The 26,295-nt window shown below is 41.8% G+C and overlaps 3 protein-coding genes across 10 annotated transcripts in view; 1 reads left to right on the top strand and 2 right to left on the bottom strand.

Moving 5' to 3' along the window:
- rad54b (RAD54 homolog B) lies at positions 1-22,191 on the bottom strand. Of its 3 annotated transcripts, XM_082551345.1 has the most exons (16): positions 21,933-22,191; positions 20,885-21,042; positions 20,560-20,746; positions 12,901-13,113; positions 11,697-11,996; positions 11,425-11,587; positions 11,072-11,297; positions 10,547-10,633; positions 10,336-10,456; positions 10,112-10,251; positions 9,731-10,021; positions 9,451-9,614; positions 9,081-9,342; positions 8,494-8,560; positions 8,208-8,405; positions 5-8,115 (listed from the first exon to the last, which is right to left on the bottom strand). In XM_082551345.1, the coding sequence occupies exons 2-16, from the start codon at positions 21,029-21,031 to the stop codon at positions 7,895-7,897; spliced, it is 2,787 nt and encodes a 928-aa protein (XP_082407471.1). In that variant the 5' UTR covers positions 21,032-21,042; positions 21,933-22,191; the 3' UTR covers positions 5-7,894. The 3 variants fall into 3 exon arrangements, with proteins under 3 accessions (XP_082407472.1, XP_082407473.1, XP_082407471.1); XM_082551346.1 differs by lacking the exon at positions 21,933-22,191 and having other exon boundaries at positions 1-8,115; positions 20,998-21,038; XM_082551347.1 differs by lacking the exons at positions 20,560-20,746; positions 20,885-21,042; positions 21,933-22,191 and adding an exon at positions 16,149-16,199 and having other exon boundaries at positions 1-8,115.
- Positions 13,143-20,519, bottom strand: LOC309717078 (fibrinogen silencer-binding protein-like). The gene is made up of 2 exons (XM_082551355.1): positions 15,646-20,519; positions 13,143-14,988 (listed from the first exon to the last, which is right to left on the bottom strand). The coding sequence occupies exons 1-2, from the start codon at positions 16,050-16,052 to the stop codon at positions 14,433-14,435; spliced, it is 963 nt and encodes a 320-aa protein (XP_082407481.1). The 5' UTR covers positions 16,053-20,519; the 3' UTR covers positions 13,143-14,432.
- rnf41l (ring finger protein 41, like) overlaps positions 15,639-26,295 on the top strand; it is a 12,257-nt gene continuing 1,600 nt past the window's right edge. The window contains exons 1-7 of one of the 6 annotated variants that reach the window (XM_082551352.1): positions 15,639-15,692; positions 23,535-23,729; positions 23,831-24,037; positions 24,198-24,337; positions 24,685-24,711; positions 25,046-25,208; positions 25,294-25,414. In XM_082551352.1, the coding sequence (XP_082407478.1) occupies positions 23,832-24,037; positions 24,198-24,337; positions 24,685-24,711; positions 25,046-25,208; positions 25,294-25,414 (657 nt within the window). In that variant the 5' untranslated portion in view covers positions 15,639-15,692; positions 23,535-23,729; position 23,831. Of the gene's footprint in view, positions 15,693-22,262; positions 22,312-22,665; positions 23,730-23,830; positions 24,038-24,197; positions 24,338-24,684; positions 24,712-25,045; positions 25,209-25,293; positions 25,415-26,295 lie in introns of those variants that run through there. The other 5 variants (XM_082551351.1, XM_082551349.1, XM_082551350.1 and 2 more) reach the window with 5 other exon arrangements.

Raw genomic sequence — 26,295 nt, forward strand, 5'->3', positions numbered from 1 at the left:
AACTAAAATGGCTTTTCTTTTAAATTTAATACCATCACAAGCAGAATTAAAACCAGCTACAATAAAAACAACAATATCTAGACTTCAGTGGTAACATAAAACAATCAAAATGACTATTTGGATGCTCAAGTTTTATAATGTTGCGTCCATCATATGACCAAAAAAGTGTCTGCTGTGAAAAACATCTTTTATACAAATGCCTGGTGGTGAAATCACTTGTGATCATTCTCTCTTGTGAACCTCCAGCTTTTTCTTTTTGTGAAATCTGTAATTTGTGAGATGAAGGTCAGAAAAAAAAGATTACATAAGTTTTAATCAATAGTTTTATTATCTTTAATGTTTGGAATCTAAACAACGTAAATTTATCTGCACTTCATTAAGAGAAACTGGTGAAGGGCTGCAGATGAAAACAAGCTTTTACCAATACATTTTTCTGTTCAAATAAATAAATAAATGCATGCAGTGCATTCAGGTGTAGTTTATATAAATATGGGAGCACTGTGTAAGCCCATGCATGCAGGTCACGGTTGTAAGCATAATAAAAACTCTCATGAATAGAGCGTATCCAAACTGCTTTGGTCTGATCGAACCTCCTTGAGGATAACAGATGGAGGGAGACAGCGCGATGAAGAGCTCGGTCCTTCATACTGTAAATATGCTGTTCAGTGCGACTCGTTCAGACATTCTGTTTTGTTTTCTTACCCTGCAGACAGCATACTGTAAAGCCGACATGTTAACAGCAACCGGTTCACATAAAAGGTTTTTCTCTGTACACAATATTTGCCGCAATGTTCAGAAGCAAGTGGGAACAACCACTAGTATTGTTCTTTCCACCTACACTTTTACCATCTGAAAGCAACAGGCGTGTGTCAAGAACACAAAAAGCCTTCAGTACTATGGTACTATTATGCCAACAGAGCACGTCGCTCTCAGACTGCCAGCTTACTTGTGGTTCCTAGAGTATTTAAAAGTAGAACGGGAGGCAGAGGCTTGGGCCCAGTTTGGATTTGGGAGACAGACACCCTCTCTACTTTTAAGATTCCCTTTTGATAAAGCATATAGTTATGACTGGATCAGGTGACCCTGAATCCTCCATTAGTTATGCCTAGACTGCTGGGGGCTTCCCTTGATGTGCGGTTTCTTCTTCACTTTCTTTTTTTCACTCACTGTGCTTATAGTGATTATTATTCATCTCTGGCCTTTGCCCGTGCGCCTTTGTCCCGTATTCCTCCCCTCACTCTCAACCGGTGGCGGCACATGGCCGCCCCTCCCTGAGCCTGGTTCAGTTATAGGTTTCTTCCTGTTAAAAGGGAGTTTTTCCTTTCCACTGTTGCCGAGTTGTTGCTCATAGGGGATCTTCTGACATGTGGGATATTCTTGAACTGAATTAAACTGAACCAGAGCTGCAGCTATTAGTAATTAATTTAAAGAAATGTAAAATAATGATAAAAAAATTATCTTTAGTGTTAACTTTTGCCACTTTCTTTTGTCCAACATGACTGTAAATAGAGATCCCCTTTTATAGAATACAGTAACAGGTTAACTGATAACAAAAACAACAGTCTTTAACTGTGAGTACAAAATGAAGGTGAATCTGCATTGTGTCTGCTCAACTCTGCTCTAAACTATAACAGATGCTGGCTTATTTTTTATATGGACGAGTCAGTAATTACCATTATTCATGTATCAGCGTTGAGAAAGTTCTTTGAGCATAAATGAGCCACACCTCTGCTGCTGCCTGGCCAACCTGGCAGATGATTAACAGACATATCATCATGGAACAAACAAAGGGAGCGCGATTTATTCCCAAATCCTAGTTTTTCCCCAATACAGACCTTTAACATGGCATAAAGCAGCTAATAAATATCAAACATTAAGAAGTAGCATTTAATGGGTTTATTTTAATTTACTAAACTTCCTGGTTAGGTTAATCACATATCAAAAGCTGTGCAATATTTCAAAAAATATTTAACTAATTATTAATTCACTACATTTTATCAGCACATGCAAGACAAAAACAGAGATTTGTTCCATCTAATTAGCACTAATACTACAGTGAATGTGGCTGCACCAGACGCTGAACAAGCTTTGAAGGAAAAGGAGTGGCTGCACCTGATAACGGAGTTTTATATCACAGAATCAACACACCCTGGCTACATAGATTTATTAGCTGCAATTCAGCAGTCGCTGGGTTAAGAAACTGATAACTATCATGTCAAACACCCTCATTATCATCGTACGGTGATATTTTCTGTTTTCTGTCAGAGAATCCTCTTTCTGCCAGAAATGTCTAAATAAAAGCTGCCCTGAGATCAGCTGGCAGCAGCATACTGCCAACGGATTGTAAAAAGTAGTATTTTATGAATGACCTCTCTAACAACATATGCAAATGTCCAGAGAGACTGCATTCAACTTGTAAACTGCATTCAACTCGCAAACATGAGATTCTCATTAGGAAAAGCACTTTTTGAGTGAGGGATTGAGCGACTGAGGGTTATTACAGTAATTGTTGGATTATGCAGCCCACCCCCGACTGTTGTTTTTCCAGACTTTCGGGACTGACGGGCTGCGCTCTCATCTGCGGGACCTGCTGCTCTGCATTATAGCTCTGATCTGCTTGACAGATGACTGGGAAACATTAAATCCTTGTTAAGTGCTGGAGCAGGCCCAGGGTCAGGAGGAGGGGATTGAGGGAAGGGTTACACTTTGGCGGGCTGCAGATTGGCAGGGTGATGTTGATGGTGAGAGAGTGAGAAGTGACCTATTTTTTTTTTTTCCTATCGCCTAATACAAAACAGATTTTGATGAAGGTGCTGCTCATACACGGAAGCTGCCCAGTTCAACCCCGGCTTAATCCCAGTCTGATCTGATGGTTCATTTTGGTGTAAAACGTGATGCAGCAGACAATTTAAAGACAAATACTACACTTGGGGAGAATGTCTCTTGGAGGAAGTATAGTAATGATAGTTGGTCATGTACCTGAAATTAGAAGATGGACGTGCACCTTAAAATAAGGAGCAGCCTGGAAAACTGGGAGATTCAGTCAAAGTTGAAATGAAATGTAAATGCTGGTGGAGGCTGAGGAGAAACCAGTTGCGCATAAAAGAGCAGGAAACAGTTTTAGCTTTAATATTTGCTTTTGGGAATTTACACTGAAGTTGAATTGAGTTTTTGTTGTTGTCTAGATGTGTCAACTGGTTTTAATCTGACAATATTATTAACCTGTACAAGTCAGGCGGCATGTACTGCATTTACTGTTTGTCAATCTGTGATGTTATGTGTGTGAAATCGTTCCTCGGCACAATAATTGTCATCAACAGGAGATAGAAGGGATGCATAAATGTGCCAAAATATCTGTTTCTTCTGCTTCTCCACTTCAGGCTCAAGGGGAGGATGGAGTCCATCCCAGCTGTAACAGGGCGAGAAGCGGGGAAGACTCTGGGACAGTTCGACCTTCAGTTGGAGGACTAATACACATAAACACAGACAACAATTCACGCTCACATTTATACCTGCAGTTAATTCACCAATTAATTAACCTTATCTGATTTATGTCTTTGTACTGTGAGGGGATGACAGAGTACCTGGAGAAAACCCACACAGGCCTGGAGAGAACATGCAAACTCTCCACACAAAAGACCCGCCTTGGATTCGAACCCAACCCCTTCCTGGAGCAACATCTCCCAAACCTCATGCTACCCACAAAAGTGTTGTGATGTAGACAAAGAATATTATCTTCAGGTTTGAGGGATAATCACATCTGTGTGTAAGCTGTTAAGTAGCGAGATAAAGAGAAACCAGATGGAGGCGCACAATCTTAAATATGTGGATCTCAAGCTTTATGCATTTTATAAACCAATTTAACATTAACTGGCTTTTCTGCTTATGCAGTTGCTGCAAGAATACATATTTAAATTTTAAAAGGACTAACACAAAAAATTGTCTGTGATTTAAATTTAAAGACATTAGTTTAAAGATTTTAAACTAATATTTTATGCCTTTTATTTCTAATCCTGTAAAGTTATACAGAGAACAGTACAGGAACAATAACAAAAGGAGCACCACAGAAAATCAGAGAATAAGTAGGTTGATCAATATTGTCCATTGGATTGGATTCCAGCTAACTGATGGTGAACATTTGTTTCAGAAGGGCAGTCTGCTTTTCAACAATGTAAGCTGTTAATTCTTTGCTAGGTAGCAACCACATAAATCTGCTCAAGCTCAAGTGCGTCCACAGAGGAGCCACCAAGCATCGAGTTCACATCCTGAATCCTAAATAAGAAGCACAGATGGCATCTAGTGTCCATGCTGATGCACAAGCGTCGGAATATTTCTGAAACATTTATCCAGCTTTGACGTCAGAGACACCTTGACTATTAATGAATGAAATATGGGAAATGCAACCTCAGTGGGGGTTACATCAGAGGTTTGGCTATCCAGCTGTGACAGTGTAGTTAGATCTTCCACTCAGGTCCTGGGATCACAAGGACTAAGTGCCCAATCTGTCTTCATCAAAACCACCGTGTCCCTTCCTCCCCCTCCAGCGGCGGAAAGTCATTCACCCTTTAAATCGTCGAGCTGGAACTCGGCTTAAAAGGGGGATTGGAGGTTCAGCCAGCGGCAGCCAGTAAGAGCTTTACAGAGAGAGAGAGAGAGAGAGGAAGAGAGAGACAGACAAATTCCACCTCACGCACCCACCAGCACATGGCCTCAAAGACCTGATTAGGATCAATATCCTGTTTGGAAGAGTGACACTCTTCAGTCCGGCACGTGTCCGATAACAATAGCGAGGAGATGCGACGCAAAATACAATTACTCTGAAACAACAAACAGTATCTTACATCAGCAAAGCCAAGCTGCAGCAGGACCCGTAGTAAGTTGCTTGGTGACAGTTGCTAAGCCACCACTGGTTTCTGTCTAAGGTCTCTCTCTCTTTTTTTTTTTTTTAATGTCTGAACTCAGGGACTTTCAATTGTGGTGAAGATGCTGTCCTTACTTTACGAGGTTACCAAGTTTTCAGGCAGATTACCCTGAAATTTTGTTTAATGGTGCTTGAACTAAGTTGGGGAATATTACACATATCAGTAGAATTCTTTTTTAACTTGGTTCTATTATTCACCTACTAAAAGGACTAAAACTAATCAGAAGAGCAGGAGTAATCAGCCTCAAGGTGCTTTAGGTTGTAAGGTAAAGACCTTACAATAATACAGAGGAAGCAGAAAACAATCAGATAGCTCACGGAAATCAGAAATCCAGTATTGTAAGTCAAGAGTGTTGCGTTTCATATTTTATTATAAATTACTATTTAAACAGTATAAATACTGTATGTAGGTATTCTTCAGCCTAATTCAGTACATGCAGCTACAATCATGTGGGAAAACTGCAGATTTGAGAACTGTCCAGATTAAGATCTAGACGGTTCTCCACCCAGAGGGTAAGTCGCACAAAGTCACTGTTCAGGATGCTGCAGCGAAGCCTGTTGTTGGAAAGTTCATTGGAAGGGAAAAAGTGCAAAAAGCAACCTGGGTGATGGTGACCTTGAGAGGATTGTTAAGAAAAGTTAATTCAAGAACTTGGGAGAGGCTCACTAAGACTGACTGAGGCATGTGCTGGAGCACCATCAGCACAGATGTCTTCAGGAAAGGAGCTGTGGCTGTCATATTCCTAATATCCAACCACTCCTGAACCAGACAGTTTTACGTCACTGTTGCTCAATGATCCGAGGTAAGTAAACTTTGCATTTCATTTTGAAATCAAGGTCTGGAAGAACTGTGGAGAGGGACACAATCCAGTGCAGTTTGGTGATTCAGTGGGTCATCTGCTGATGTTTGCAGTGGTTGCTCCTCTGTGTTTTACCAAATCCAAAGTCAGTGAAGCATTTAACCAGGAAACTTTAGATTCAGAGAATTAATGCTTCCATCTGCTGACTGCTGATCTATGATGAAAAATATCCAACTCAGAAATACAGATGATCTGTAAACTGCTGTAAAAGCAGCCTGGGCTTCAGTGACGCCTCAGCAGTCCAACAAGCTGATCACCTCCATGTTACAACACACTGACACAGTAATTTGTGGTAAAGGAGCTCCAACCAAGAAGTAAGCTTATAAATAATTATACCTTTCAGAAGCTGGACATTCCTGTTAATCTCTTTTTTTTTTTTTAAAAAAAGGTCTCAGGAACTATTCAGTTCTCCGGTATTTCCTGTACACATAGAGCACTAACAATAAAAATAAATAAATCTTTGAATCTTTTTTTAATGGGTGATTCAATTTTATTTATTTAGCCCCAAATCAAACCTGTCGCCTCAAGGTTCTGACAACATCCAATATGCCACCTCCTCCAGGAGGACAACAAGATGTTTCCAAGCCAGCCAGATGAGATAATCTCTCCAGCGACTGCCCCGTGTCGCGAGGTCCTGGTGGCTAGGCCTTAGCCCAAAAAAGTGATGTGGGTTCAGTGCTTAGTAGATCAGATGGCAGTCCCAGGTGAAAGTCCTGGCGCTCCGATCTCTGGCGTTCAAAACTGGCTATACTAACACTGAAATATTCACCTCACGTTTATTGAAAATAAAATATATGAAAGTTTCTGAGGAGCACTAGCATACTAAAACAATAATGTATAACACCACATATCTGTGTACATCTTGGCTCTGTATGTAGAAGCCAATTATCTATAAATTGTATTCCCAACACCAGTCAGTTATCGAGTACCTGCACATCTCAATTAGCATCCACACATTTACTTAGGCAGGTTCATTTTGCTGTTTTCTTTCATATACTTGCACTTCTCTTTGTGATTTCTACATCCTAAACTGATGAGCTTCCGGAGGGCCTACATTTGATAGCAAAATGACATATTTAATATATTGCACAACATGCAACGTTCATATGAGGCCGAATCCTGGCACAGGAAGTGTTGTGTTTCAATTCCCATTGTGTCCACAGAATAACAGCAGGTGTGTGCGTAATCGTCCAACTGTCATATGCATACAAAAAAGTTATCATCCCAGAGACCCATTTATTATACAACAAAGTTGCTTAACAATCACGCACTGTGGTGATCCTCGAATAAATGATAATTGCACTGCATGGAAATGCATTGTATACTAGAGCACAGTCAATCTGACAGACCGAGACTCAAATCATATGTGAATTCTGGGTGTGCACACTCACACGCAGAAACTACATGCTGTAACTCCCACGCAGCAGCTATGTGTTGTAGAGCATGAACAGACCAGTGTCATCCAAAATAATAGACTGAACAGACTGCAGTATGGCCCACATCGACAGCCCAGCAGATTTGCTCGCTCCACAGTAACGTGTGTGGTCATTGCATAACAAATTCTGACATTAAAGCACGACAGTGGAGGCCAGAGATGCTTTGCCCTTCCCATTGGGATGGGTGGGTGGGGGGTGGGGGCTCATTCTCACTAAGCAAACTGCTGTAAACAAATTCTTTTGAATGTAAATACATTCTCTCCATTCACTGGGCACCCCACAGAAACATAAATCCTACCAATGACATAATAAATATTCCCTTGGATAGAAATGTCTGTTGAATGGCCGTACCCATGATATAAATCTGTATTTTATATGCGCCTCTTCCACCAGCAAGAACTTTTCAAACGCTGACAAATGTTAAACATTTCTTAATCATTTATGCTTATTTTATAGAATTATACAGTGAATTATTTTGCATAAATAAACAAAAGGTGAATATTTTAGGGCAATACAGAATCTCATGAGCAAAGCGGTTTTAAAACTACTGGAAATAGCGTAACGTGCAGCAGTGGTGGAGCGTTATTCATACGTCAAATCGAGGCTGACAAAGTCCAGAGGACCTGAAGAGGTTTGTGCAGAAAGCTATGCGAGTGTGCGTCACGCGAGTTGGTTGTTTACTGGGTTGCGTGAGAGATGGTGGTCTGGAAGGCGAAAGTGATGTTGTTTCGCGCATGATCGAGGTAGGGGTCAGAGAAGGAGTGTGTGTCACCGGAGAAATGTCTCCACTGCATGAGCTCGGACATGCTGAGATGCTTCTGTGTCGCCCCCTTACGGTCACCTTGACGACCGAGCTGGCAGGGCCGTTCGGAAACCAGCTCCTCCTCCTCTGTGATAGCTGAAAATGAAGACCGCAAAGATGTGAGGAGGCATGATTTTCAGTCTTTTCGTGCTCTGGTGTCAGCATGTGTGGCGTGTATGTGAGCCTACCGCTGAGTGTGCCATCCATGCCGCAGCCACAGTTCAGCAGGTCATGAGTCAGGCAGGGCGTCTCCGTCAGGCTGAAAAGATCTCGCAGGTCACTGGTGGAGAAACTCGTGTGCTCTGCCCCTTTCCCCATGTCAACCACGGTTCCAGAGAGTCCCTGTTTGGACACCTGTCGCTGAAATATACGCTCCTCAATGGTGCCTGAGAGAAAGAAACAAAACTTTAAAACACTGTTGATATGGTGCACTTTTTTTTTTTTTGTTCGGAATTTGTATTTACGTGTTCTTGCCTGCAGTGAGAAGACGGTAGATGTGCACAGTCTTCTTCTGTCCATCTCTCCACACCCGAGCCATGGCCTGGACAGAGAAGAGGGGGGAGGATAACACACACGTATTCAGTGCCCTCTGCTGGATTTGCATGTACTCGTACACAAGGGAAGCTTCACACTTGTTTGATTCAATTCATCTCCCCTAAGCAACGACCTCCGGGCCATAAATATTGGGCCAAAGTGTGTCAAAGGAAATCAGTTCTCACAGATTTCCATATTAGAAATGCCTATTTTTTTAATACCTATTTGATCTTTTTCTCCCTGATAACAACACTGATAATTTTCAGTTTCTTTTAAGTGTGTCTTAGTGAAATCCTTCACATGTTTTGGTTCCTGTCATTTCCATCGTGTTCTTTTTTTATTTTCATCGTGGGGTTTTTTCCCCCACTTCTGTTGTTTTTTAATATTTCTGTGTCATGGTTACCATGTCCATCTTTTACATACAGCTCACAATGGATACCAATAAAACCAAAGGCACTTTTAAACTTCAAACAACCCCAACATTTGAGTTTTTCTACCTTTTCAGACTATTACTGTTTGTATTTTACCTGAATGTCGTTGGCAGGGTTCCAGTCGATGTCGTATAGCACCAGGTGGGAAGCGCCAATGAGATTAAGCCCAACCCCACCTGCTTTAGAGCTCAGCAGAAACAGGAAGTTCTGAGAATAGGGACTGTTGAAACTGTCGACCAGTCGCTGCCTCTGGTTCGTGGGGGTATGTCCGTCCAGCCGACAGAAGGTGTAGCCCATGTGTACACACAGGTCCTGGAGCAAGTCTAGCGTCCGAGTGTAGTTTGACACTACGACCACCCTGCAGGAGCACACCTACTATCAAATGTGACGCTTGATAAATAAAGTTTAAAAAAAATCCAGATGATCCAAACAATCAATAGCATCTTAGCGTCACACAAAAACACACCTGTCTGAAGAGCTCAGCTGTCTAATGGCGGCAAGCAGGTCCGTAAGAACCAGCAGTTTTCCAGAGTCAGCCATGGTGAATCCTCCTGAAGAATAGGATTCTGGGAAGAGATCTGCCAGCCCCTCATATAATGAACTCTCCACAGAGCCAGCATCTGTCCTCTCCTACCAACAGAACAACCCATGTTCATGGTTAGGACTGGGATTCACGATTATATATTTATAGTTTCCACTATGATCACAGGTTTCTGTCCCCCCAGCCAGCTCATAAAAAAATTAACCTTAACAGTGACGTGGAGCAGTCCGGGGTGATTACAGAGCTTTTTCAGTGCGGTGATGCAAGCCAGATGTGTGTGGGTTTGAGTGGAGCCCTGAAGGCAGGCCCTGAAGACTCTGTGGCAGAGGAGGTGCTTGTACAGCTCTCGTTGCAGAGGGGACGGCTCGCAAAACAACGTCCAGTCGAGGCGAGGAGGCAGGTAGCGGTTGATGATTTCCTGCGTCCGCCTCAAGATGAACATGCCAGTCAGACGAGAGAGCTCGGTCGCTCGCTCCTCTCCCAAAACTCTCTCCTCCTGTTGGCAGTGGAAGATGTAAGATCAGGTTTAACACCAGATAACATTTTTATAACAACTGCACAGGAAAGAGAAAGGAGATGGGATTACCTCTGTGCATGAGGGCTGTCTGGAGCGCAGGATTGGTTCCTCGTATACTTTTCTATAAGCAGTCGATGAGCCCAGAATCCCAGGGTTCACAAACTCAATGATGGCGTAGAACTCCTGCAGGTCGTTTTGAACTGGAGTGCCTTCAAAAGCACAAAAAACAGTCTGTTATAAAACATCTGCAAGCAGTTGTAGCTGCCATTCAGAAACTCCCTTATCGCTTTCACCTGTAAGTATGACTCTGCGATTACACTTGAGGCTGCTGAGGGCTGATGATGTTTTGATGTTGCTATTCTTTAATCTGTGACCCTCATCACAGATTATAAGACCAAAATCAACTTTCTGGACCTGAAAACAGAAGGAAATTACAAGATAAGAGTACAAAGATCAAACAGCTTCGTTGGAAAAAGCACGCTATGAGACATCGGGAGAACATACCTGCTCCAGGCAGCGCAGCAGCATTTCATAGCTTATCACAAGAACGGTGTGCAGTGGGGACAAAACAAACTGCTCTATCCTGTGGTCCTAAATACATTTCAATGAAGAAAAAAATGGAATTACTTAATAAACTCCAGATTAAAGTAGATGATTCATTCAGATACTTGTTCTCATTTTAATTATTTACAAAAAAGATATTAAATCAAGAAAAGCCGGCAATAAAAATGGAGTAACATAATTAAGTTATTGAATAAGAGAGAAGAATTATTGCAATAGAATAAAATAGAAAGCTTATAATAAAATGGATGGATTTTTTTTTAAACCACAGACATGTAACTAAGAGCATGTGGGTTCCTTCTGAGTTTTAAGCAGTGTGACTTGTTGCTGTATGCACTTTAATACAGAATGGATAACAGGTTATATACATATGCACTAAAGCAGTGAGTTCACATTCGCTTTCCAAATAAAATCATGTTGTTTCATGATTAACTGAACCAAGGACTTGTAATTATAAAACAGAATAACCTGATCCACAGTGAAAACACTGATCCTCTCACGGCCCAGCCACTTGTTGAATTCTGCGGCCCAGTTCTGTACCAGGCTGCCAGGTGTAACCACAAGCACACGCTTAGCAACTGGCCTCCCACCATAAGGTCCCTGCTTCAGCAACGTCCAAGACAGCGCCACGCTCTGGAGAGTCTTTCCCAGACCCATTTCGTCGGCCAGGATCGCACCGTAGCAACCTGCAGCTCTGAAGCACAGACACATAAGCACAACATCAAACCAGTGGCTCCGTTTTGTTTTTTGTGTGGCGCTACAACAGATTAATTAAGAGGTTTTTTGCACAGCATTTCATGATAGCCAAACAGCACTGTCACCTCATGCCCATGACACACTCGTAGAGGAAGAGCAGGCCATCCCTCTGGTGCGGTCGCAGGTGTGTGGTCAGGTGTGGGTCAAGCACAACATCGACCATAGGAAGCCCTGACTTGTTATTTAACCACTGGTGGTTGGCGGAAGGGCGAGGCATCACCAGTGCACCTAAAACGATATGAAATAATATTATTAAAATACATTATAAATATATTTTTTGCCAATTTATGTAGGTAATAACTTAATGCATCATCAAACTCCAACTTTATCCACACACCTGGAGCGAGGGGGTCATGGCGAGGTCTGCGAGTTTGTTCCTCCTCTGGTTTTGTTTCTCTGTGGCCCGCTCCGCCCACCATTGTTGGAGGGCAAAAAGGTTTGAATGCCAAGCGGCAGGAGGGTGGTGGAGCAGACTTTGTGTTTAACTCCACTCGCTCTGTTTGGACCTCCTGAAAACAGCGCCCCTTGGCAAAGTCCTCAGCAGAAATGACTCCCATCACCTCCACCTCTTTCCCACCAATCATGAGAGTCTCTCCCTCGGAAAGCGAGGCCAGCTCCGACACCTTGTAGCCACTACCTACAGTTCAGATATGCACACTTGTCAGGATCACGTGTAGTAGGAGAAATCAACTAGTATTGACCTACTTAGCCCTTTAGCATATTTTAATGTTTAATGCAGTAAGCTTCAGTTAAGTGTAAAAAGTATGCTTGTAGAATTTTATTTAAGATTTGAGTATTTAACTATTTTCCAGTGTTTCATGATCCAAAAACAGGCCTCTGGGGCTGACTATGCACAACTAAGGCAAAGAGGCAATAATACCTTACTTGACAGAAGCCTGGGTATTTTCCTGTTATTTTTATATTTGATCTTGAGTAAATTAAATGTCAGGTAAATAATTTTAATTACAGTACTGATTACTTTGCTTTCATTGAGTCTTAAGTCAGTCTTAATTTCTTTATATTTTGCAAGGAAAATGTGAAATAAATAGGTTCAGCAATTTACTGAAATGTGTAAATGGAGTTTTTTGGTGCAAAAATCACATTTTATGCCTTTCACACTCTGTCACCTTTGATATTCTTGTTAGATTAGACAAAAGAAATGTAAAGAAATTATGTATTTTTCTGACAAGCTGCTAATGATAAAGTAATTGTCTTTGCCAAGTTGTTTGTTATGTAACACTGGCTCATCCTTCAAATTAGGTGCCTTTTTATTGCTTGAATGATTCATAGATCTGCATTTACAAGACTGCAGTGAAAATGAGTGAAAAAGTTGCTGATGTTCAAAGAAAAACTTTGAAAGTCCTCGAGAAAGCCTGGAGAACTACAAGTCTAGCTCCTTGGAAGCCAAATATAAAGAAATGCAGGCTATCTCAAGGCTTTTTGTATATAGTATTATATTAAAATTGGGCAGTTGTCATTTTAAATACAAGCAACAACTATACAGGTGACGAATTAAAATTTGATGTTGGTGTCCGTCTTACCCTTTCCGATATCCTTCCCCTCCATATCTTTAAGAGTGACTGTGCGTCCTCTTGTCACCAGCACTGCGTCTCCCTCCCAGCGCTTATGTTTCTTCTTGCTGGCCTTACACCACACCACACTGAAGTAACGCGCCCCGTCCTGACTGCAGCCAGAGTCTGAGCCTGCAGGAGGCTGAGGGGTTTGGGGAGACCCAGGAGGGCCATCATTCACTCCTGTAACACAAAGACATAAAACAAAGTCAGATCCACCAGATGTACACGGGAAATTGACCAGCAGAGGTCACTGTTGCATCAAGCTTTTCAGCATAAAGGCTTCTACACGCCATTGTTGGCTCCACCTATCATGGAAACAAAATACAACATGTACAAGGCTCAAACAGTTAGCACCGTGAAACAATGCAAATGTCAGCAGATGCGGTCACCTTATGATCTTTCATCAGCTTCTACAAGACGGATTAAAGATGATTTCCTATAAAAGTGGAACACGTGACTTGGAAATAAACAGAGGACCAGAGGAAAATGGATCTTCTTTTTAATACAAACACGTGAACGCATAGACAAACAGTAAGAGAAATGGGCAACACTTGTATAACAACAGTACAATACAATCAATGTTGAACTCACAATAAATAGCAGTAACACCAAAAACCATCAGGGCCCCTCCCTTCTTTTGTTCGCGCAGCCGGTCAACAGTTCAGCAACCAGCGAGAATTACTCACTCGAACATTTTTGTTATCCCAATAACAGATTAAGGCCTTCAAAAGTTTACCTTGTGCTTCAGTCCTGGTATCTCTAAAATTTGCTACTGGAGTGCTTTCTTGTGGCGACATGAATGGTTTTTGTACGAAGTCTACAGAATGAATAAAAGCGGCTATAAAAATTGTTTTGATAACCAAAACCTCTAGTGGAAAGTGGATTTCTACAGATGCCAGAATGGGTGGAAATGTTCTTTACACAGAGATAACAACACGTCGCTCACACTGACATCAAGTGCTTTAACTCTTACATTCATATTTTTCCAACAATCTTAGACAATAAAGATCATTAATGCCTTGCTGGCACTCCTGTAATTAGAGACTGGTGGTAGGTGTAGGCAGGAAGAGCACCACTGAGGTACATTATCAGTCAATACTACAAATATTCCCTTCCAAAATTTGGACTTTTATACATATTGGCCTGTCACAGTGTTACTGATGTGAGCTTTGTTTTATTACATAGATGTTTGTCCCCACTTTTGGTACTCATGGACACGATGATGCATTTTTAACACAGACAAGCACAAAGACGGATGGCAGCAGGCGTTATTATCCTAATTATCCTGCAGGACGTAAACAGGTTATCTGTGTGTATACGAGGCACTATGTTTCCAAAAGAAAGTCAAGTCCTGAAACTGATCTCACACAACCAAAATAAAACAAAATTGGTGACTGCTCCAAAGCACTTTTTTTCCTTTTTCTTTTTTTTTTAAAAACTGTACTACTCAGAGCCCCTCCCTTTCTCACAGTGACCACAGAAGTGCATGTTGATACTTGTTATAGAGAAATGGGCAGTCCGTGTCTCAGTCGGGTTGCCTTCAGTTTCTCCACTTTGATCTTGGCTCGCAGCAGTTCCTCCTCCAGTTCCTGCTTCCTCTTCAGCCCCTCTCTCTTCTCCTCCAGGTACAGGGCCACCTTCCTGTGATTGGCCAGCACCAGCTCGTGCTCCTCTTTGGCCAGTTGCAGAGGCCGAAACCTGTCCGGCTCGTGGTGAGGGTAGATGTCGTTGGGGTAGAGCTCGTGGCGTAAGGGCAGCGGCGAGGTGGAGAGAGGGATGTTAACAGAGGAAGGAGCTGGAGATAACGACGCTTCATAATCATGGATGCTGCCCAAGTCCTGCTCTCCCTCTCGCTCCTGGCCTCCTTCCAGCCGTGGTCCTGTGTGCGCTGGGAGGATGGGAAGGTCTGGCGGTGGCTTTACATCCTGTTCAGCGTCCAGCTGGACCACCTCATGGGGGATACTTGGGACAGATGCAGAGTAATCCTGAAGTCCAGCCAGAGATGAGCTGCTGCCAGGATGTTCGATAGGAGAGTTGTGCTTGCTGTATATTAATCTACAAATGGGAAAAACAGGATTAAAAAAATAAATAAATAAGTGAGCCTGGAGTGCTTAAGCAGCATTTACTATATCTTGTTTATGTGAAGTGTGTTGAAACCTCTGCAGGTAGGTAAATCAATCAAAGAATTAGGTGAATGATCAGGGAACATTAAAGGGAGTGAAAGGAAATTAAAGGATTTGGCAACAAGTCTTGGTGGTTACAACCTCACACGTGTGAAGCGTTTTTGATCCCACTCTTATTCATCACTAGGATTTCTAACTGTGATGACTGCCTTTTAATCTGAATTATTCAGTGTATTTTTCTCCTCTGCGTACTCTCTTAATCCAGCATGAGGATATTTAGCAGTGTCTTACTTTTTGTAGTGCTGAGAACACAAGATAAATAATTGTTTTGGAGCCAAGTTTCTGATAGAATTACCAATGTGAAAACCAGACCTATGTATTTTCCAAATGTACTGATGAGCCGCCAGTAAATGATGGCAGGTCATGCAGTATGTCCTCTTGAGCCTGACAGTGTTCAGTGAGTAATCTGATTGGGTTTGGGAGCATGAACGGCAGCCCCTCCTCTCCCTCGGTATGTCCAAAACTCTCATGTGACTTGTGTTATCCTTTATCTTTGTGTGTGTATGTGTTCTCATAAGTGCAACCGTACCTGCGCAGCGCCTGGTCCTTTTCGTGGATGGGCACGTGGTGAAACAGGTGAGGGATCATCTCCATAATTCTCCTGGTTGGCTCGGAGATGCTTGCTCTGTACTCTGGCTGGGCGTGTCTCCTCTGCATCACTTCCTGCTTGGCTGACTCCTTCAGTCTCTTGTAGAGGGTCCGGAGGCCCTGAGCTGTGCGATGGGGTCTGTCTCCTCCCAGGGCATTGTACTGTTCAGCAACAGTGTCCCAGCACTTGTTCTTGTCCACGATGACCGCGTGCTTGTTGGTGTGCTCCTCCAGGATTCGGATGTGAGGCCGGACCAGCTTCAACAGGTCCAGCTTCTCAGAGAGGGTGAAGTTGGAGGAGCGGGCTTTACCCACCATACTGGACAAAAACACAGAGCTGGATGCCATCTTCTAGCATACTGGGCTCACGCAGACCAAGTCTGGCCTATGGCTGTCACCCTTTAGTAACCACACTCAGTGGTGTGGGCTTCTCTCTCTTCCCACCTGTCTTTTTTTCAGTCCCCGCCGCTCTCTTCTCCTGGTCCACGGTGACACACCAACACTGGTCTAACTCAGAGACATGTCACATTTCCCCCCTTCGTCTTCTTCCTCTCCAAATCAAACATAGGCTATGTCTAACAAGTGCATGGATTCTCACACTACTCCTGGACTCCCTCTCAGCTACGTTGCACAACAAAAACAGGCTGTGCTGCACACAATAAGAATCAGGCTTAACTAGGCCAGCCTCGTTTAGGCCCCCGCCTACCGCGGAGGGCTTTGGATGAATTCCTCCCAGCTTAGGCTGACGTAGCTAAGCCGCTTAAGCCCAGCCCGACCTACTTACAGCTCGGTCTCTCTAAACCCCAAACCGAGCACAGCACAGAGCACAGCAGAGATACACCGGCTCTACAGTGTGACAAAGGGAGTGCTGCAGAGGGACACTGCCCTCTGCACATGTGCCACAACAGTTTGCAAACAGCACACTGTAAGGTGTTAAAGTGTCACATGTCTAACGTCCTAAAGTGAGTGATGCTTTGAATCAGCGCCGGCTTAACTAACTGAACCGGGGGGGAGGGGTCTGTGAGCGCGCTGCGCATGTCCGTGGAACCCGCGCTTCTGGCCGTGCTTCAGTGTAGAATGAATGCAGACGGGGAACGCCAGCTCCGCAGCGCACGCGGCGACTTCGTTGATTAAATACGTGTGTGGGGCGCGTGCAAAAACAGCTCCAGGAAAGCGTGCTCGCGCCGCGCGGTCTCAGGAAGTAAAACAGAAGCACTGGCTGCTCCGACAGGAGGAAGGGGAGGAGAAGGAGACGCTGATCCCGAGCACAGTCCGAATCTGGCCGCTAATTTGCATAATGCTGGACCTGCTGTCACTCAGCCTTCGCCCGCCCGGTTTAACATCTATCCTGTGTGCGTGTTATTATTAGACAGAGCGGAATGCTATTTATATAAACGTTATATCTCATTATAGTGTCTGCTTGAAGCCTCTGCGCGGGGTTTGCTCGAGTTAGACTTTGCAATATAACAGCGAATTTAAACAGCAGTGGTTGGTACGTGTAGGGCACATTATGAGGAATAATCGCTAATGTGGTGGTGATGACGATGATGATGATGTCCATGTAATTTATAATACTGGCTCTGCAGTGTTATAAATTACATGGACAGGCCAGTAGCTGTAAACTCTCTTTTGGGACCAGCCATACCTTATTTTACACAGCAAACATGAAAAAGCTTCAGGTCCTGAATGATCCATTTAGGACCGACAACCTCAAGCCAAATATTTGTAATTAGTAACGTCCCTGCCTTTAATGCTGTGTATCGATTAACCGATTATACAAATGTAGCCCAAAAAACCCCAAAATAGATTGCACGACACATTTTTAAGGAATAAATTACAAAAAATAAAAAGCAAAATGCCCGATGTTGCAAATATGATACAAATTTAATCTCATATATCAAATTACTATTTTTTTTTTTGTCAGAAGGGTCATTGTACGCTACATTTTCAAAAAGTTGGAAAGTTATTTTATGGTTCAGGGTTTAAAGGATTTAGAAACACGATATATTATCTTGTATATTATTATAATTATGTTGTTTATAGAAATCCTGGAGGATTTTCCGGTTTGTGTTCTAGTCACTGCACATTTTTGTGTTGTTTATTTACTATTTAATATTTCTTCTTTTGTACTGATATGGACTGCAGGTGGCTGTGAATGCAAAGTAGATGGTGTGGCTCAAGTAAATATACAGCAGAGCTTTGTGTTCAAGGTGACAGTGTTTGTATCATCTCTATCTTTCTTTTAAAAAGACAACAGAATCAGTATTGTTCTGTATGTACACATTAATATACATGATGCTTTTTGCCTGAGGCAAAAAAAAAAAATTGCCAGCAGTGTGACAACGTCTGTCCCCCTTCCTCATCTTTTGCATATTTGTCACATTTACATGTTTCAGATCATCAAACAAATTTAAATATTAGACAAAAATAACCTGAGTAAATTCAAAAAGTAATTTTTAAATTATAATGTATTAAGGGGGGAAAGTTATCCGAGCCTACATGAAAAATTAACTGCCACCTTTGTAAAATCATAAATTAATTGATTAACCACAATTTTTAGAAAGTTAAGTTCCGTTTCTCTGTCTACACCCGAGTCTGATTAATGCCAGACCTGCTGAGTTACTAAAACCAGTCTGACAAAGTGAAGTAGGTTCAAAGATAAAGCAACACATCATGCCACGATCTAAAGAAACAGCTGAGAAACAAAGTCACTGACTCACAACTGTCAGTCAGGCTTTGGCTTTGGGTTCCAGTGAACCACAAATGCAGAAAACTGAACAGCGGTGAACCTTCCCAGGAATGACTGGTCTACCAAAATTACTCAAAGAGTGCATCGACGAGTCATCCAGCAGGTCACGAAAGAACTCAGAACAGCATCTAAAGAATTGCAGGCCTCACTCACCTCAGTTAAGGTCAGAGTTTATGATTCAACAATAACAAAGAGAAGGCATCCATAGGAGAGTTCAAGGAGAAAAGTACTGCTGACCAGAGAGATCACAAAGGCTCATCTCACATTTGCCAAAGAAAAACATCTTGATGATCCTCGAGACTTTTGGGAAAATATTCTGTGGACTGACAACACAAAAGTTGAGCCTTCTGGAAGGTTTGAATCCTGTTACATCTGACGTAACACAGCATTACATAAAAAGAGCATCGTACGAACAGTCAAAAGTGGTCGTACAGTACTCTGATGTCTACGTGGACGTGGACAATTTGCTGCAATTGAACCATGAATTCTGCTCTTTATCAGAAAATCCTGAAGGAGAATGTCCAGCCATCTTTTTGAGTCCTGAAGCTTAAGCTCAGGTTCTGCAGCAGGAAATTGATCCAAAACACACCAACTCAAAATGGCTTAAAAAAGAAAAGAAAAAAGAAGAAGAAGAAGAAGAAGAAGACGGTTTTGGAGTGTCCTAGTCAAAGTCTGGATTTAAATGTGTTTGAGAGGCTTTGACATGACCTTAAACAAGCCACTCATGCTGGAAAACCCTCCAATGTGGCTGAACTAAAGTAATTCTGCAAAGAAGAGTGGGCCAAAATTCCTCCATAGTGATGTTAAAGACTCATTGCTACTTATCGCAAACACTTGATCGCAGTTCTTGCTGCCAAGGATGGCACAAGCAGTTATTAAGTTCAAGGGCAATTACTTTTTTCACACAGCATCAGGTAGGTTTAGACAGCTTTTCCCCCTTAATGAATAAAATCATCATTTAAAAAAAAAAACCCACTTCATTTTGTATTTGCTTGGGTTGTCTTTTTCTAATATTAAAATGTATTTGATGATGTCAAACATGTAAGTGTGACAAATATGCAAAAAAAAAAGATTAGCAATAAAGCAAAATGAAATCTTGCATAGATTTATTGCTCCAGACGCCTTGAGGCTAAAAACGATTGAAAACCATAATTAACGACATTTTAGAATATTTGTCATAAATAAAGTACAATTATCAAAAACAATAATAGTCCCATTAAAAAATATTAATGTATAAAATATAACAGAGCCCACAGCTTGGTCACTTGAGCGCTAATGAAACAGAAACGGCTGTTTCAGTAGAATCTTCATGACTAAACTACCTAAACCTAATGAGGCATCAGGTATGCTGCATGCTGAGGCTTGCACTGTCTTTGTCATTGTAACACACAGGGTTAATTGGTTTAGCTTTTAATCTCACCTGCATTTAATTAAAAACTAATTGGAAGTCTTGTTTGGTTTAAGAGCTATCCATCTTAAATAACAGCTTGTAATGGAACCATGATTTTGTTTTCTGGTGGAAATCTTGAAGCTTTTCTCATTTTCAAACGTTGCATCTCCTTGTCTCCTCAAGGAGAGGGGAATGCTTGCTGGATTAACTTTAAGCAAAGACACGCAGGTATACTCTTCACGGTCAAGAAAAATGGTGGGAGGCACAGCTGGAATACTTAAATCATGGTACAAGAAGAATCCTATCTGAAACTCTACCTCTAAGTTGTAGCAATAACTCAGTGATCACACCATCAACCCTTCACTATTTGTGGGTGTGATTATAAAAATAACTACGTTTAATTAAAAGAAATATAAAAGTCATCATGAGCAATGTTATGTCCATCTGATTCATCAGACTCCTTTCCTTCCTGGCCTTCCACTCTTTGTTGTGGTCTTTTTTTCCTCTCTCTCTCATATGAGGCAAATGTATTTGTCCCCATATTTGTCTTTGCACATTCCCTGACATACATTGCTGAAACTATGAGAATCTCCCTCCAGGAATCAACTGACATTTGTAAGTTTTCATATTGCTGCTATGATTATTAAATTGGGCATAAGAAGTGAGAAGATGGGGCAAGAAAAAGGCAAGGCTTTACATGGCTGTTTGTTTTTTACCTGCTGGTTTATAGTCTTCAGCAGAGGCTCCTAATCCAGGGTTCTGATGCTTTGTCTCAGCCTCATTTTCCTTACTCTCAGTTGCACTGAGAACACGAGCCAGAACCTTTGACAAGGCTGGGGCAGCTTCAGGCTGGACGTTAAACTCTGTCTTACTTGCACCTGGTGTTGCAAGGCTTCTCTGGATCTGCGAAATGAGGTACGGACAAAAGAGAATTCTTAATATGAGGAAGTGTGATTAAAAAAATAATGGAAAATAATCAAATTAGAATTATAAATACTGAGGGTTTAATACTGTAGGAAAAATGTTGAGAAAAAAAATTACTTTATCCAGTGCATTGCCTGAACCAAGTTTGGGGGTCAAAGGCTTGGATTGAGCCACAGAAAGTGAAGTACATGCACCAGGTGGCACAAATCGAGACTTTTTCACTGCATTACCCAAGAGCTTGCTGGGAGCTCCAGAGCGCCGCATCTTTCTTTTTCCTAAAGACAAAAAGCAACCGATACAATAGTCAGATTGTCTATTCTTATTTAATTCACTTAATGTACAGAATTCACCTGCTTGCTGCATACATGCTACTACTGTACATTACCTAATGTATATATTATATATAATGTCCCCCCTTTGCACAAGTCGAGGAGCGTGTCAGGTTACATTTCACTGTGTGTTATACTTGTATAACTATACATGTGATGAATAAAGAACCTTGATCCTACAAGCAGATTAATAAAATACAAATACAGTAACATTTGGTTGACACAAAATCCCAACAAACACCTGGACTTGCCTTAAGGCGTTACTGCATGATTACCGCTTATTACAGACGGTTTAATATCCTTTGAGTGGTTTAAAATCAGGGGGGGAAAAGAAAACAAAAATATCTTCCTCAAAGGTACTCACTTTAATAACTTCGTGAGGCATGTAGCAAAAACTATCTCGTCCGCTCAAAACAAATCCAACTCCAACACTATTCCTTTTAATGTCACAGTCCTTTAGCATTATATGAACACATCTAGCTAATGATTTGTCCCTATTAATAGCAAAAAATTGAAAACTTGGATTATTTGCATATGTAAATTCTGCACTGGGTAAACTGTGCATATCGAGACGAAAATAACTCACTCAATCCTTTTTTATCATACATAAATCCTTGGGGTCACTATCCCTCTGATGGCTTTCTAGCTTTTTCACGTCCTCAATTCCTGCTTATGCTGGAATAATCGGCATATCACGATAATTTCTAGATAGCAACATGAACCTGTTACACAGCCAGCTAGCTAACACTAGCATAAAGATGATAATAACGCGGTTGGAAGTCTAATTTAGGCTTTATTATCAAGTCAGATAACGTGTGACAACGTATTGTACATACCCCGACGAGCTAAAAGTTAGAAGAAAACACCTGACATCGCAGCCTTTAACTCAATTGCAACAGAACTCGTCTTATCTTTCCTCTTCAGTGACTCTAGCAGCGGTTCAGTTTCTCCCGCTGAACAGTTTGAAGAATCTAATTCGTCGAACCAATACAAATGGGCGTGGTTAAAACGAAAGGGTACGTTTGGTTCTTCTGTCCCTACAGTTTAGCCGTCGCATTCAATGTAGTTTATATCCCGCTTGAATTTCAGCAACCGGTCGATCGATAACTTATGAATCGAGCTCACCTACTACTCACTTCATCCCTTCATTAAATCACAGTGAAAGCGTGAAAGGAGGAATATTTGGGAAATCTAAATATTGGTATAACTGTTTAAGTAAGCTGCTAATCGTAATATTTTGTTTCACTAGCACAGCTACCACAGTAAACTCGCCTCACATGTTTTTTGCAAGGCTAAGGCAAACGTGTCAACTTTTCAAAATTTACCGCAAATTACTCAATTTGAGGGTACCTGAAAGTAATACTTATATAGTAGTTGTATTAAGTTATTTTCGCTAATACTTAATTATATTGACATTTAATAATATTAATTATTAATACTGATATTAAATGATAATACTGACAGGACATTTATTAAGGGGGGAAAAAAACTATCCAAACCTCCAAACCTTTCTGCATAATTCAAGTGAGGTTGAGCTTCAGGGTAAGAACGGATGGCTGGACATTCTCCTTCAGGATTTTCTGGTAGACAGTAGAATTTATGGTCCCATCAATTACAGCAAATCATCCAGGTCCTAAAGCAGCAAAGCAGCCCCAGACCATTACACTATCACCACCTTGTTTAACTGTTGATATGATGCTTTTTTAATTAAGTGTTTTATGCAGTTTAGTTTTATGCAGTTAGTTTTATGCAGAGGTAACCAGACTCAACCCTTCCAGAAAGTTAAATTTTTGTCTTGAGGATCATCAAGATTGATGTAAAATGACTTTATTTACACTGGCATCCCGAAGATCTTTGTCTAACATTAAAATTAGTTTGATGATCTGAAAGATTTAAGTGTGAAGATATACAAAAAACTAAGAAACCAGGAAGGGGGGAATACTTTTTCAGAGGACTGTATGCATAAGAGAGCTTTACTTGGTACGGGGTCATTTTGAATTACTGTTTGTGTGATTGTAAGTCTTACTGAGAGGATATAAAGAGAACAGGATGATGAGTCCAGGCATTTGGTGTGCTCTTTGATTTTTGTGATCATGCGTTCTTGTGCCATCTGATATTGAGTCTGTAATCCAATCATGGAGGGAGAGAGTGTAATCCATCTTAATCCCACATTCAGAGAGAGAGGGAGAGGGAGAGAGGGAGAAACCTAGGATAGGGTGGGTCATTAAGAGAGAGAAAAACAGCTGAAGGACAGCAGTAATCTCTGAATGCTTCACAACAGCAACACAGGTTTTTAATAGCTAGACAACAACACTGCTGCAGAACTTGTCTGCTTTAGACTCGGTGTTCAGTGTTTTACTGTAATTCGGCCTGTCTCTCTCATCTGATCTGGTCCCGTCTGACAGCTGCCTTCCTGTGTCCTGAACCCTTGTTGTCAGGGTTACCTCTCCACGGAGACGCACTCTCAAAGGTAGGGGAGGGCTTCAAAGGAGAGGAGACCCTCACCTTTATGGTGTTAAGAGTGAGGATGTGGCAGAGATAGGACGGCAGGTTGCCCGTGGAGGAAAGAGTGGAGTCAAAACCTGCAGAAAGAAGGAAGTAGGAGTTGGTTGAAGTGAAAGTTGACATCTGAGGTAAGATAAAAAGAAAAGAAACAAATGAGGAAACAAGACTGCTTCCTGCTTTACCCGTGTGTTGTTTAATCTGTTTAACTTTTTTTTTCTTTTTTTATTAGGATGGGCTATGATCTGGAGAGGTTTGTAGGTTACGTGAATGAGGGTCTACTGTGCTGTGTATGTCGAGATGTGCTGGAGCGCCCCCTCCAGGCACCCTGTGAACATGCTTACTGCAGCTCCTGCATCAGCACCTGGCTGGTCCATCACCACTCCTGTCCTGAGGACAGACTGCCACTGGATGTGGGTAGCCTCAAACCACTGTACAGGTCAGTCTCCGTCTCCTGCAGTTGTGCTCCTTGCTTCACTTCCTCGTAATCATGCACTCTTAAGTTTTGCAGATAAGTTTTCATGCAAGTCAGTAGCGTTATAACAGTATGCTGCTTTTCTCACTCTAAGAGTTTCTGTCTGTGTTGGTTTGATTTGCAGGTACATGCGTAATGATCTGAACCGTCTGCAGATCCGCTGTGTGAATGCAGCACAGGGGTGTGAGGTGGTCTGCTCCCTGGAGAGCCTCCACTCACACGAGGACGAGTGTGAATTTGCCTTCATATCCTGCGCTAACACAGGTACATGACAACATCACACCGGACAAAACACTATTCATGCCGTGTGTTTTTATAAGTCTTTATGACAGTAAAAGTCAAACTGCAATCCTCATGGATGTGTATGTTACAACTGTAATGTGACACGTCTGTGGGGGTGAACAACAGGTGGGCCCTGTTGTTGTCTTGGCTACCCCAGGAACAGGTGCACTTTTAGGACTGAAAGCTCCCACAAGCCTCACACAGAGAGCACTGTGTGAGAGTCGGCTTTCATTCATTCTTTAATGAGTGATTTTTAGGTCTGTTTGAAACATGTACATGCAAGTGTGCGCTTTTGTGCTCACCATGTGTCTGTGACCCGTGTTTGGCAGGTGGAGAGTACATATGTTACCACTGTGGTAGGTTGAATCACATGCGGTGTGTGTGCATGCGGTGTGCAGTTTAAGTCACTAAAATCACCTGAAATTTCTGCTGTTGTGTGACTGCAGTGATCTGTGACTACATTGTAGATTTAATAACTCTACTTTAGATACACAAAGTGTTTACAAAGTACATTTTTGGTGGTGTTAGTAGATTATCTCCTCTTTGTACACACAGATGATTTTTATGGAAAAATTCGTGCCTGCAAATAAATTTCATCTTTGTGGAGATGCTTTAGAAGCCTGTCTTATACACTGATAACGTGGTGGCTCCATGCGAGGCCTTTGCACCCTTGTGACTTTTCCCTCTCAGGCTGTCCCGTGCAGGTCGAGAGGCGGGGCTTGGAGGCTCACCTGTCAGAATGTAGCTTTCGCAGCAGGGAGTGTCCTAATGGTTGCGGCCACACGCTGCTCTCCATTGACCAGACACAACATAACTGTGTAGCGGAGCTGCGCACTGAGGTGGAGATGCTCAGGTAAGCTCTTCTGTGCTCTCTTCTAAGCCTGAACTCAGAGGTAACACCACCATCATGACTTGGTCTCATTAAATGTCAACTGTAGGGTGGAGATGCTGTGCAAGGTGGAAGAGGTGAGACGAGAGATGGAGTCTCGGCTGGACTCGCAGAGGAGACACATGGTGCAGAAAGAGTCTCAGCTGAAGAACGAGGTGGAGGAGCTCAAGGTAAAATGTCCTGTTACCACATAAATGCAACAGAAGATAGTACTAAAGCACAGATTTGTGACCATGGGATACATTTACTATGAAAGTACAATGCAGTGTTTTGCAAATCATTTAAAAAATGCTGAAAGTTTAAAGGCAAAATGCTTTTAGAAGTCTGAACTGTGTGAATGTCATCTTAGCATTCAGACTTTTTTGCTCGGGTGCCATATTTTTTAAAAACAGTGAGAACTGTTTTTTTCACTGTCCTTTTGAAATAAGCAAGGCCTGAAAATTATATCTGATTCCTCACACTGCAGGACACCTTCTCAGGCCCATAAATGGTGGCAGTTTACAGATCTTTTTTAAGTCCATAAAATCACAATAAAAAAAAAAGAAAAGAAAGTACACTTATCGGTCATTTAAAAAATAATCTGGTTCGTAGCAGGTTCTAAAATTAATAAATACAACCTCAGGTGAACCACACAGCTAAATGACATATCACATAACAAAACTAAGCCAGAATGCAGAAGCAGTGTATGTACAGTTTTACTGGATACAAAGGATTTAAGAGGGAATTGAAGCCACGTGCCGATAATCAAATGCACTTAACTGGCATGACAATCTCTAAAGAAGCAGGCAGTTTGCTGTTTTGGAGCATTAAGATGTGTGTTAAGACAATGCCAATGAGGCTTAACATCAGTAATGATATTAACAATCTGGGAAAGGTTATACGGTCATTTCCAAACTGTTTGATTATACAGCAAGGAAGATTATTTACAAGCAGAAAACACTCAAGACAGTTGCCAGTTTTCCCAGGAGTGGATATCCCAGTGTCAGACTGTGCAGTGCTGAGAGAAACTGTAAAAAAAAAACAAAAAAAAAACAAACTACCTCCAGACTCT

The sequence above is a fragment of the Aulonocara stuartgranti genome (assembly GCF_965226115.1).
Source record: "Aulonocara stuartgranti genome assembly, chromosome: 11".
NCBI classification, from domain to species: domain Eukaryota; kingdom Metazoa; phylum Chordata; class Actinopteri; order Cichliformes; family Cichlidae; genus Aulonocara; species Aulonocara stuartgranti.

Coding starts and splice junctions, on each gene's coding strand:
- LOC309717078 (XM_082551355.1), bottom strand. CDS start 16,052: ATGGCATCCAGCTCTGTGTTTTTGTCCAGTATGGTGGGTAAAGCCCGC. Junction 14,989..15,645: donor AAGGACCAGGCGCTGCGCAG/GTACGGTTGCAC, acceptor TCCCATTTGTAG/ATTAATATACAGCAAGCACA.
- rad54b (XM_082551345.1), bottom strand. CDS start 21,031: ATGCGGCGCTCTGGAGCTCCCAGCAAGCTCTTGGGTAATGCAGTGAAA. Junction 13,114..20,559: donor TGAAGACTATAAACCAGCAG/GTAAAAAACAAA, acceptor TTTGTGTTACAG/GAGTGAATGATGGCCCTCCT. Junction 8,561..9,080: donor ACCCTGCCAACGACATTCAG/GTAAAATACAAA, acceptor TTCTCTGTCCAG/GCCATGGCTCGGGTGTGGAG.